The following is a 13151-nucleotide window of genomic DNA, read 5'->3' as shown; positions in this document are numbered from 1 at the left end:
TAACAGTTACTGACCAAAAGAATCGGTGACAGCTGTCAGACGAATTTTCGCCCACAGTGTAACTTTATACAGCACTAAGTAGATTCAGTTGGGTGTTTACCAAACTCCGTCTAGTTCTTCAACAGTTTAGTGTTTCCTTGGTAACTGTCAGAAATGCAGAAGTCACAAAACGGTAATGAAGAGCTCATCGTAGCTGGAAGGGGCGCCGTGTTTCTTCGGCGTGTACTCCGCCCACAAGCTTCGACTGGAGTGAATGAAATTGAACTATCCTCACGTCTGTTGACTTCTTATTTGTGCTGTCGTCCGCCCTCAGAACACAGGGTGGGATCTGCAGCGAGTGGCGTGTCCAACATTTTAAAAAAAGTTGAACATTGCTTGAAACCAAGTGCTAACGTGTGTCTTACACCATGCCGAATTTAACATGTAACCGCCCTAGTTCGCGATAACATTCGTTGATGTTTGTTGCATCGCCGAACATTTGCCGAGAGGCAAGGGGACTTTAAACAGGAATAACTCCGACGAGGTCTGGTTCCGCGCTCCATCGGGGCTACTGAAGGTTGGAGTTTGGCCAAGACGCGAGGAACAGACGTTTGGTTTGGCGCGTGCGCGCTCTTCTCTCTCTCTCTCTCTCTCTCTCTCTCTCTCTCACCTGGGACATCTGCGGTCGGAGGTTGATCTCCTTCAGGTTGATGGACTGGGGTCGCAGGTTGTTGAGCAGGTGGCACAGGAGCACCCCGTCCCGCAGCGTCTGCGCCAGGTCGAATACCTGCGCGGACTCCCACGTCACGCGGTGGTTGGCCGGCAGCACCTTGCAGTTTATCAGCCACAGCGCGCACTGCCTCCAGTACTCCATCATTGTGCTGACTTCAGCCCGACGAGCGTTGAGAGAACGTGTTCTTTCTTCCTTCTCTTTCTTTCTTTGCAGGCAGGAGAAACAGCTGACAGCTCGACACTGCGTTTCAATGCGCGTCCATGCTGCGTCCGCTGACCGTAAGAGCCGATGGAGGAGAGCAGGGTGCTGGAGGAGAGGCAGGCGGCCGCTCCGGGGATGACAGTCCGGTGTACTGGGGCTGAGGATGGAGCGCACCCTGGGCTCTTCCCCCTCTCTCCCTCTCTCTCTCTCTCTCTCTCTCTCTCTCTCTCTTCCCTCCCCCTGGCCCCGCTCCTCACCTCTTCCGCCCGCCACCCACCGGCTGCCTGTGCGCTGTCACTGACTGGATCCTCTCTGCTGCACAACGCGACCAAACTTCATTTCTTCACATGGCATAATTGCCTGTTATAGAATATAATGTGAAAGCCTTTGGGGGGGGGGGGGGGGGGGGGGGGGGTCTTCTCCCTATGCAGATACATGCAGCCGAATAGAGTTCGATGAGAATAACACTTATCAATTAGTGATCAGACAAATCAGTGCGCATGTCTGAGAATATTATGTTTCACTTTTCACATAATATTAGCTGCAGTTCTGACCCATAAGCCACTGAGACTCTGACTGTGTTTAATGAGGCAGCTTCAGTTACCTACTGACCATTTTTCTGTATACTCCTACAATGTATTTCCTGTTGGGTCTTTCTATCGGTGTAACCAATACATTTAATATGCATATGATCAGCTACAGTATCAGTACATTACAGGCTATCTGACATTTTTAATTACTCTGTAATTGCTTCGCTGTTTCTATATTGGTGTGTGGCTGCATGTTCCTGTTCCGTGATGCATCTTGGATGTTCCTGACCTTTCCATTTGCATGAGTGAATCATTAGTTTGGGGAGGAAATGTATGCAAATGAGAGCAGATGTGTGTGTTCTCTGCACACGCTCAATACTCAAGAGGTTTTGGTCCAGGACAGTTTTAAAACAACGACTGACTGTCGTGTAATTCTGTTCCTGTCGTAGACTGATGCTACGAGCTCGGTCTCCTGATTTGCTTCTTTGTTTCACTGTCATGTGGGTTTGTTGGTTTTGTGGAAGCTTTTCAGTGTACCTGGATTTTAACAGCATTATGAAGTTGGGTGTTTTCAAGCTACACATTACATGAACTCTCATTTAAGATCTTGTGTCAGAATGTTTTGCATATTTTGACACGCGTCTTACTGTTATTTATCCCCAAAGGGGAGAGAGACCAACTATAGGTGCCAATAAGCCATTTGTGGTTTCAGCCATTTACAACTTCCACACTAACAGCATCATGTCAGATGAGGAAGTAACACATACTCAATGAGATTGTTACTAAAAATGAATCAGTAACAGGTTTGCTGTAACGGTTTGAGACCATTCATGTTGCTGTTGTGTTGTTGTTGTTTTTGTTACACAAATGTAGCAAAGTTACGAGACAAATGCTGTACAAAAACATCAAAAAAAGGATGTGCAAAAAAGCAGCACATTATATGATATATGTATGTATGATATATGATTATGATTATAATATCACAGACAGGACTGATGAAAGCAGGAGATTCTAAATCTATTGCAAAGTGAATGCATCACAAGACAGGAAATTATATGTAAGCATGAGAGATCCAATACGTGAAAATGAATATAACTACCAGCGCAGTCCAAGTGCTGCTAATCACATTAACAGTATCATATGAAGATGTATGAATAAAGTACGTGAGAGAAGATGGGAAGAGAAGAACTAAACCTTCCAGACTCATTTCTTTTCAAACATGGAAATAGGATCCACAGAGTTTAAGATTTGCAGAGGAAGGAAGCGCACAGAAGAAGAAAAAAAGGCTCAATACAAAGAAAGAATGTAGATGAATCACTCTGAGTGCATTTACATACAGTACAGAGAGTGAACACAGGCCTGTGCAAACAATACTGCGAAGATAATTCTCCAGAATTTTGCAGTTGTAAACACGTCCTGTTATTCTGAATTCCTCGCACTCTCTGCATCTCAGCTCGCCATCTTCCTCTTTTCTTCATTCTTGTGCAGAGGATTTGGACGGATGTCAGAGGAGAAGGATTTTGTTTGTCCGCCCTGTGAGCACATGAAGACTGACGAAGAATGTTGGGACTGACTTTTGTGTGGTTCACTTGTGAGCATCCAGCTCTGTCTTCGGCTGGCTGCACACTGGATGCCATGGCTGGCATAGTACACATGACAGGAGAGGTGGCTCGCGGCCGGATGCTGGCATACCTCTCAGCACCCTTCTCCTGTTTCAGCGTCCTCTCTCAGACTGGAGGGACAGCCATGGTGATTATCAGCATTCCTCTGATTAATGCTGTACAAGGGCCGAGGAGACGTACACTCTCGTGCAGATACAGTATGATCGCAATGACTGATGAGATGCTTTATCAAAGCTTTTTGGCATTGGAGCCATGCATACATGACCTGCTCAGTTGCTTGAAGGCAGCAAAACCCTAAATTCATTGAAAATAAAATCCACACGAAACTGCTGTTACTTATTGCATCATAAGTAAAAAAGCATTTCAATTCCAGCAAAGCACAAATTAATGATTTGCCCGCGTCTCGGGTTATTTCATCAGGATTGTGACTGGAAGGTAACGATTAAACATGTGAGCGTCCAAGATTATGTCTGGGCCTAGATGTGATCTTACTGCCAGGAATTATTTTTTTTCACTGCCACTGCACATTATAAATGTGCTTCAGTGATCAAATTAGAGTGGGTCATTGAAGATGAGCAAAAACAAGGACAACTGAAAAAGATGCCTTCTATATGTCAAAGTGTCCTAGTAGCTTCAAACATGAATGTCTTGCACATAGTCAATGTAAATGTGATGATCACATGAAGAAGAATTTAGGTTCACATTTTAAAAGAATCTGACAACAATTACTGGCTGGTACCATATCACCATAATAACCTGTGAATATTCGCAGATTTGTAGAGTGAAAAGGGCAAAAACAAACAGGAAGTCAAGTAATTTTTCACTCAGGTTTTACTCCATGTTACAAACCTTTCTTATTTCATAGCTGTCAACGCATAGAATATGAGCAATAACCTAACTGTGATGTGCCCATGTGGCTAAGATCCCTATAAGAACATGTACGAAGTCAAGTAGCTACAGTATTGATACCCTGATTGATGAGGGGGATGCATCAATCTGTTCACATAGGAGCAGCACTGAGTTGTTGTGTCTGTGTTGAATGATGTGTAGTAGTCCCACATCCAAACTACAAACTGTTTCTAAGCGGCGTCTTAATATCTAATGTCTTCACATTAGAGAAGTGACTGCATAAAGAATGCTAACAGCTGACACTATTCTCCCACAATGCAATGCACAAAGGAAACTGAGCTGCTCACGGCACAAAGAAAATATTTTTGTTCCACAGAGTCAGAGTTTACTGGCCCGCTGGCTGATCTGTGGGGTTACTGGCATGAACACGAATGTCTAAACGACATTTATCCATTAATCCACGAGAACAGTTACCGCGACAGTTCACTCACAACCGCAAATCTGCAACCTGTTGGTGGAGTGAGAGGAAAAGTCAACGGATCACCAAAGTGAATATGACTGTTCCACTGGGGACCTTGAATGCCAGGGGGACAGATATTTATTGCAATAGCTACTGAGATTTTTCAGTCTGGATCAAAATGAAGGAACAACTGGCTGACGTTTGCAGTCTCTGGAGAAATTGTGCCTGAAACTCGGCCGTGAGCCAGACAGACAAATTGTCCTGCCACCGGGTCCGGTGATGAAGAACTGTTGAACCTGCCTCCTGTCCGCCTCCGAGAGACGCTTGGCAAGTCGGAGCATTAGCTACAAGAGTGGTGTCCCCTCCGCGCCCCTCCCACTGTCCTGCCACATGATCAAAGCCCCCAGAGTTCCGAAGCCACCCCCGCAAAAAGGAAAGAAAAGAAAAATAACCACAGGGGCACAGCCACGTTGTCTGCGCTCCGTCAATACCTCCCTGCGGCTCTGCCAGGCTGTGATTTACAGAGCTGCTCTCCGCTCGTTGTGTCACTTGATCTGGGGACGGATCTGTTTGTGCAGCTCATGTGTCCTCTCTGTGAAGGACATGTCTCCCCCCTGCGCTCTGTTTCCTGCCAATGAATGAATCATCCCACATTAATTTCAGTGTAATTTTTCTTTTCATCAAAAAGGCCCTGATAACAACATATGATATTATCTATCCTTTGATGCAGCCCAGAAGATCATGTCCTGTTCATGTAACATCTCAGCTAATATGTTTTGCTGAGCAGGACTTACAGCCACAGTGAATACCTTCAGTCCTTTCACAGAATCCAATCCGCAGCCCCAACCCAGATGTGACTCCGAAGACGACCATGGCAGCTGTTGTTCATTGTTTTCTAACTGCTATTGATTGTCTGACCCTGCCCCTAGCACGCTATTTTGCTGGATTAGGAGGCCGGGAGTGAAATCGATGGCAGGGATCCTCGTGAGAGACCTGGGATAAGTGGAGCCTGGCCAGGCCTTGCAGGGTTTCATCAGAGTTGGGGGAGAGAGGGGAGCAGCTGGGGAACTGTCTGGGCGGGGGTCGTGGAGTGGGGAGAACACGGAAAATCTAAATGACCAAGGGAGTTTTTCGTTGTAAAGTAATTTGCCCTCTGGTGTTGCGGGCTGGTGGTGCAAGATTCAAGATCCTTTATTGTCAATGTAATGCTGTTGACAACAGCACAGCGAAATTGCGAGTGTTTAGCACTGTTGCCTAACATCAAAAAGGTTCTTGGTTTGACAGTGAGTGTGGATGGTTTGTCTCTTAATGTGTGATGGACTAGCGAATGAAGACCGATGTTCACATCCAGAGTCCCGCCTGTGGTTTAGGCAACAAACACATCTTCAAAGGTGAGGTCAGTCTCCTGATGACGTCACACCATGCTGTGTTGGGACTGGTTAATATCTCCTCATGACCGCTACTGCACTGAACCTCCTCTCTACCACTGACTCATCGTTCCCTGTTGCAACTCCGGTCAAGTGTTCTCACCTCCTCCTTGGCCTCCCCCAAGCATACACTGTGTTCTTATCACTGCATGTGCCGGTGGTACCCACCCTCACCCCCACCCTCCCTGTCAGGAGACTGAGGCGACTTCACACAACACTTCAAGTGGATGTTACAAGGTGAAGACGAGGCTCTGAGCTGAGGAAAAATAAGTCTGCAGTTTGTTTTAACAGCACTCAAGGACTTCAAGGACTTCCAAGGTATGAATGCATGACATTGAGCAACAACAACTTTAAATTACAAATGTTCCCTCTCTAAGAGGCAAAGTGAAGAATAGTTTTCTAATCTTTTTACCAGGTGTAAGCTCGTTGAATAAATGTTGTGTTGCATAATCCAACTGAAACTAAATTAAGGGCCAAGGTAGACAGAAGGTCAAATAGGATTCCACATTGGGAATTTGATAATTTAGTCATTAATTAGGCCCCCTCTCGAAAAACAAGATGATGCATCTCAAGGGGTTTATCCCATGTTAATAGATTACTGACAATTCAAACCCTGAGAATAGTAATTTTTACCATTTCCAACAACAATATTGAGCTGTGTTTATTATCATGAATGAAAAATACACCTAAAAGTGTCAGTTCAGTAGTTTATATATCCGTATGTCTGTGTACCGAAAGCAGATGGCCTTGAGTGTGGCAGACCGAGCCATGGGGGCCATTATCGGGGCAGCAGTGGCAGATGCAGCAGGTAAGATGCTGATACTAAGTTAATAACAGCATGAGGACAAATCCACCTCATTCAGTTGCCATAAAGGTCGAGCGCATGTTGTGACGCTTTGGAAGTTCTTCTTTATTTATCATATTCCAAATGTGGTAGACAAATCTTTATACATGTCACACTTGTTTGATTTGAACAAGTATCCAGTTCCACTTTGTGTGATTACCTTTCTCAACCTCACTTACGAGGCATTTGACAATGTGGAATTTTACAAAGGGCGTCATTGTTTTTCTTCAGCGGCTCGCAGAAACGGTATCGGTGCAGCTACAGCAACATGTGCACATGCTGATAAAGTACAGGGGAGGGCCCTTAACATGTACAAGTCATGTCAACCTACACACAAAGTTATGAAAGCCTGGTTTCTGCAGCCACTGCTCTGGTAAACACGAATGAACCATGAGGAACATTTGTTTAACTACCACTCGTCATTCTTATCAGACCACAAACCACAAAATGATGCCTACTAGTAATCCTACATTAGGTAGACTGACTGCATTTACACCACTCAAAGCACTTTACACCATTAGCCACATCCACCCATTCACACACTTATTCATGCAGCATATTTTTCACCCCCCCCCCCCCCCCCCCCCCCCCCCCCCCCCCCCCCCCCCCCCGCTGTGCTATCTGTTATCGACAGACTGTATGTACAATAGGTCATGTCAAACACGTCAGGAAAAGAAAACTATTGAATGTTCCACCATTTTTCTCCCTCCTGTGTGTGTGTGTGTGAATGTGTGTGTGTGTGTGTGTGTGTGTGTGTGCACAGCCCAGCCCATGCACTGGATCTACAGTCACGACAGGCTCACAGAAGTCCTGTGCGACCTGGAGCCGTGTCCAGAGTTCAGGCCTCAGTCGGCGAACCCTTTCTACCGCAGGACGACGGGCGAGCAGACCTGCTATGGAGACCAGGCCTACATCCTGCTGGAGTCACTGAGTCAGTGTGGAGGTACTGAAATACACCCAGACAGCCAGAGACTGCAAGTACAACGTTTAGACACATGGCATAGATCATAATCTGTGTTACCAAGGTATAATAACTGTATACCACGGCAGTAGATTGGGTTACATTAATACTGACAACTTGTTTCCCATCACAACAAGGGTGATTCCTCAGATATAGACACAGATTGTGTGACTTACTGACATAAGTAAAAACTTTTGTCACTTTAACAAAGAGAGATTTTTTTTTTGCCCCGGACGACCACAAACCTCTTCCTGTCCTCTTTTTCCTGTAACGAAATAACACGTCTAACATAACGTACAGTGTTTAGAGACATCAACATACAAAGTGCCAGTCTTCCTGCTCTTATTTGATTATGGCAATTACAGTCTTCTAAAGCATTAATCTCAGTGAGCTCAGTGGGCAAAGAGTCTACCGATGATGACTTTTTACTAAATATGGACAGTTAAGAAACCATCAGCATGATGTTTGAGGCCGCTGGTGCAGCTGCATTATTGTTTTCTAAAGACATAGTGCATCCTGTGTTGGCAGATGTCGACGTGGACGACTTGACCAAGCGCATCTACAAGTTCTTTGGCCCAGGAACAGTGTACGACCTGCCTCTCAATGATCCTTACAGGAAGAAAGGAGGTAGTGTACCGGTGCATTTAACCAAATGACATGTCAATAAATGTATCAATGACCTAACAAGCCTTAAATGATGCAAGCACCTTTGTTACTGTCTGAAACATAATGATTTTCCTGTCTGCTGGCGGGGGAATTCCGTTTCCGTGAAAATATTCCATACAGTCAGACTTCCCTGTCCGAGCCGGTGACCAGCGCTTTGGATAGCGCAGGATCATATAAATACAGCTCTGCTGTAAATCGCCATAACAGCGTGGGTTACCTTTGGGTGCAGTAAACTGCAGGCAGCTTTACGTCTGGGCTGTGTCATCATCATGGGCAGTTAAAATCTTCATGACTGAAGAGGCAGAGGAACGATCTCCACCTACAGAAATGTCATGACTTCATCAACACAAAGTCCAAGAAAATGTTTCATTTCCTCCCTGGCTGGTTTTTGTCGTGTAGTCATACTTTCCATAGGTGCTATCTGTCCATACGGATGAAGCTGTCATTTTAATTTGTCAGGTCCGAAAGCCATTCTCCCCATTGATGGCCCGTGGAGGAACAGCAGCCTGAAGGCCTTCATGAGAAATGTGGATGCCGGCAAAGAGGAAACTGGTAAGGAACAGCCCATGAAAACTAAGAGCACATATGTCATGGCCTTACATGTGGTTGTGAGAGATGCACTCCCCATTGTGATGAGTGCAGTTCCTCGATTAAATCTACTTTTTTTTTTCTCTTGCTCCTCCACCTGGTTACTTGAAGAAACTGCATAGAATTATGAAATGAGGGAAATGCCACATACTTAACTCTCACAGTTCACAGATATTAAATTCATTTTGAAATATGAGGCATGAGGAAAACCCCATAGACTGTAAGGCCTTGTGTGCACCGATATAACTTCTGGGCCAAAAATTGCATTTATAATGAGTAGGGGAAAGAGTGTGTCCTTAATTTAAAAGACATTGTTGCACAAGAAAGTCCCATCATGTCGAGATCACGATCCTTTTAAACTTCCTCACTCTTCTTTTATCTTCTAGTTAAAGTTACACACTTGACTCCATGCTTCTGAGTAGTCTCGCGGTTTTACAAATTATACCCGAGACATTCAAAACAGGTCAACTCTCTCGCCTGAAGCGTTTGGAGCGTTATTTAGCAGGCAGGGTGCCTCAGTGGTGTGACCATATATCTATGTTTCTTTTGTTTTCAGAACTAAATAAGAAGAACAATGATAAGTAAAGACCCTGTCAGGCTGGTGTTTTTTAATCTGTGTGTGTGTGTGTGTGTGTGTGTGTGTGTGTGTGTGTGTGTGTGTGTGTGTGTGTGTGTTTTCTTAGGCTGTGAAGTGGACTGTCAGATGGACGGCGTCACTAAGCTGGCCCCAGTGGTGGCCATGTTTGCTGGACGGGCCGAGATGCTGGAGAAGGTGGAAAAAGCCATAAGGGTCACCCAGAACAATGACATGTGTGTGGCTATGACCCTCGCTGCAGCGAGGTAAGTGTGACAGGTTTAGGTACTGGAAGGACACACGTGCAACTAGAATTAACTATAATGAAATTTAGTCAGTTACACTGAAAGTAAAGGGCTGCTGTGCCTGAATCTGTGGGAGCTGTCAGAGGATGTGGATAAACCTTTGGTCGAGCACAACAGGCATGAAACAGCTCTGAAGGGAGACAACCCCTTTTTTTATTGCCTGTCTGACTTTGTCAGGTTTTTGGAGCATTACATTCTGAATGGTCCTGATCCCAACGCTCTGGATGCAGTTCTGGCGCAGTTGAACGACCCAAAGAGACAGAGCCCTCAGGAGCTGGACCGTGCTGTGGCTGGTAAGACTACATGAGTCTTAGAAGCTGCTTTCAGCTTTTGACAGCTCAACAAAAAGCTCGACGTAGCAGCGCCTCCAAAGGTCAAAGTTGTAGTTTTTTGTATTTCATTTCACTAAATAAAAACATGGGATGTTAATAGTTTTTCCCCCCTCATATACTGTAACTCACACAATGATTAGTCAGGAAAAGAACAGCAAAAGAAGCTAGTTGACTCTTGGCTCTAGCTGATGGGAGTTGTATCCATTCTAAATCTAACTCTCAGCAAATGTAAAGCTCGTTATTGAAGTTTCAGATCTGAGCAGTAACAAACAGCCTGTACACTGTTTTTCACATTTTGTGTGAGGTTCTCTGTAATAAAAGGACGATTTGCGGTATAAAGCAGGATCTAGAATATTTTTTTATTCTTCCTTAAAAAAAGGAAATATAGGGACAACACAATGCATATAAATAGGATATGGGGTTGAAACAGGAAGAAACACAAAGTCCTATATGCAATTAGATGATCATCTTTGACAAAACAGTTGTCCTTCTATTCAAATCAAAAATCAAAACATATTGCTGCAGCTACTATGTAAATGACAGACGATGTGTGTTTTGACTGCAGGTCACAAAAGCCACAGAAGAGCTCTGGTGTCATCAGTCATTGTTTTTTCTTTCCCCTTGTATCTCTGCTGAAGCACACATCCACCAGGTGAAGGAGAACCTAGCCAAGACATCCCAGCAGCTTATACCCGCTGTGTTCACAAACACATGAGGTAAGCCTGCCGGTGTTGACGTGGCGCGGCCTGCGTGGCCTTCCTGTCAGTGGATCCAAGTTAGTTGGTCCTCTGGGCCTTCGATCTCCTGACTAATGGTCGCTCTCCTCTTTCCTCTTCACCCCCTCCTCCCCCTCCCGCTGAGGTGAGCGTCTCAGGTTTAACAGGGCTGAAAACCTGAGACACTTTAATGTGCACATGATGAGACCTGCTCCCCAGATCTGTTCCACTGTCGAATGTAAATGGAACAATTACAGCACAGCATGTTGTTTCAATTTGTTTTACTTTAACAGTACTAACTTACACTTTGAAACACGCTGGATCCTCTGATCCGTTACTGCATCATTTGCCATGTCTCAGTCTGCTACTGATTCTGTGTCCAGTTTTGCCCGATGCATTCCAGGGAGCGCTTCACGGCGTCCTGACGCTGAAACAGCTGGATGAAGCAGTCAGGGACACCATGCGCTGCGGGGGATGCACCGCCAGCCGAGCCTCCTTCATAGGAGCCTGTTTTGGGGCACAGGTACTGTAGGCATGTGGCTGTCAGGCATTACCAACCACTCATGAGCCACTGATGGAAATCAGTAAGAGATGGAAAAAAGTTTTATTTACACACTGATTATAAGAGTGTCTTTAAGGACTATACTGAGAAACGTTCTTTAAACTTGTGTTGAATATGTGTTTTAGCTTATCCTTACCTACAGTACATGGATGTTGTGGTAAGGTTACTAAACTCTGCTGATAATAATAAGAATAGGTTTTTTTTTCCAGTAGTGCGTCCTCCTGGTTCTAATTAATTTTCATTTGAATTCACACTGTGTACTCTGTTTACGAGAGCAGTGTAAAACACTATTCATCATATTCACAGCCACATCAGGGGAGAACTGATGCTGACCAACATTTTGGGTCGAAAATTCACTCCTATGGCATATTGTCGTCTGTAGTCATAGATCTGGGTTTGATGGGGCTGACAGTGAGCTGATATGGTGAAAATAAATAAAAGTGAGGTGGTGCTTTCAGCTGTCATGTTGCTCTGTTTTCAGACCGGTCTCCAGGGAATCCCAGAGTCTTGGAGGGAGAGGACGTTCAGATACCCTCGGCTGCTGGAGTTAGCTGAGAACGTGGTCCAAAAGAAGTCAGCAGTTGCAGTTTAGCTTTAAAACCTATTGATGATTCCCATTCAAAGCTATTTTTACGAGACTTTCTCTATATTGCAGTACTTTGACACGGCAGTCCATGACAGTCTCATTTTAAAGTCTTGTACTGAATGAAACTTGAATCTGTTGGCTCTGTAACAGCTGCTTCATGCAAGAAAGTGTGAAAATACAAAAAAAATTAAATAAAGAACTTTTGTCCCTGACATTTCTGCATTGTTCAATTGTCTCTTTCTTAAGTTCTTTTTAGTGCAAAGTGGATTGAGGGCATTTCCAAATCCTAAGAAAACCTGCATTGCCTTGATGAGAAAGAAAGTTCCCTGCCGTCAGGTTGCAGCAGGTTTCTGTCTTCTCTTTCCCCTGAGTACTTTGTGTTATTGTGAAGTGAAAGAGCAGATACAGATGCACTTCGGCAACATATTCCTTCCTCAAAGGAGCTGTTCTGCCTTCTGAAAAGTGCTGACTTCCACATTTATGTGTATGAAAGCACCCGCCCCAACAATTCTGACAGTCGGCCAAGTGTAAAGCAGCCAGAGCCTTAATATCTTTGACACAGTGTGGTTATGAAGATGCAGCGTGCAGGCTACTGCTGGTGTCCCTCAGTTGCTTTTAGAATGTGACTTGTTGAAAGTAATAAACAGGAGTCCACACTTATTTAAACAATGTACATGAGCGTCTTTGGACGTACGTGTCATCTTGGCTGAGAACTGAGAAATGATGTGTGTGACAGGGAAAAAGCCTCATGTGGTCAGCTGACCTGACATGAGTTTGCAGAGCTCACTGAGGAAAAGTCATTTGATTTTTCTCTCTGCCTGGCTTCCTCCCACACAGCAGGTATCAGCTGCTGTCTGGCATAATGACAACCAGACACGAAGCGTGTTTTTGTTTTTCCAAGTCCACTTCCTCAGGACGTTTGCGGAGAGAGAGGACACGGTTGCAAAAGATATTATGCTGTGGAAATATTATATTCATTGTGTCAGTGTAACTCATCAGTACAAACAAGTCAAAAAATATTTCAGATCAAAAACTAAGCAAAGTGTAACACGATCTGTGGAGGTTTTATGCCCCTGTGCACCAAACCTGCATTATGTTTGTGCAATGGGATGAGTAGTTACTTCACTAAAAATAATTACTACACAGTCTTGTACCTTTGCCTTTTTTCCGTTTTTCTAAAATGTTTTTATGGTAACGATTCATATTGAGGTTTATT

General features: G+C 44.6%; 1 protein-coding gene and 1 pseudogene across 2 annotated transcripts in view; one reads left to right on the top strand and one right to left on the bottom strand.

Moving 5' to 3' along the window:
• LOC118291010 (guanine nucleotide exchange factor VAV3) overlaps positions 1-1105 on the bottom strand; it is a 72912-nt gene extending 71807 nt beyond the window's left edge. For both annotated transcript variants that reach the window (XM_035618864.2, XM_035618865.2), the window contains exon 1: positions 650-1105. In XM_035618864.2, coding sequence (XP_035474757.1) covers positions 650-856 — 207 coding nt within the window. In that variant the 5' untranslated portion in view covers positions 857-1105. The remainder of the gene's footprint in view (positions 1-649) is intronic.
• A 4816-nt stretch (positions 1106-5921) lies between these two features.
• Positions 5922-12147, top strand: LOC118290970 (annotated as a pseudogene).
• The last annotated feature ends 1004 nt before the right edge of the window (positions 12148-13151 follow it).

The sequence above is a fragment of the Scophthalmus maximus genome, chromosome 21 (genome assembly GCF_022379125.1).
Source record: "Scophthalmus maximus strain ysfricsl-2021 chromosome 21, ASM2237912v1, whole genome shotgun sequence".
Lineage (NCBI taxonomy): Eukaryota > Metazoa > Chordata > Actinopteri > Pleuronectiformes > Scophthalmidae > Scophthalmus > Scophthalmus maximus.
This window is presented reverse-complemented; position numbering and strand designations above follow the sequence as displayed.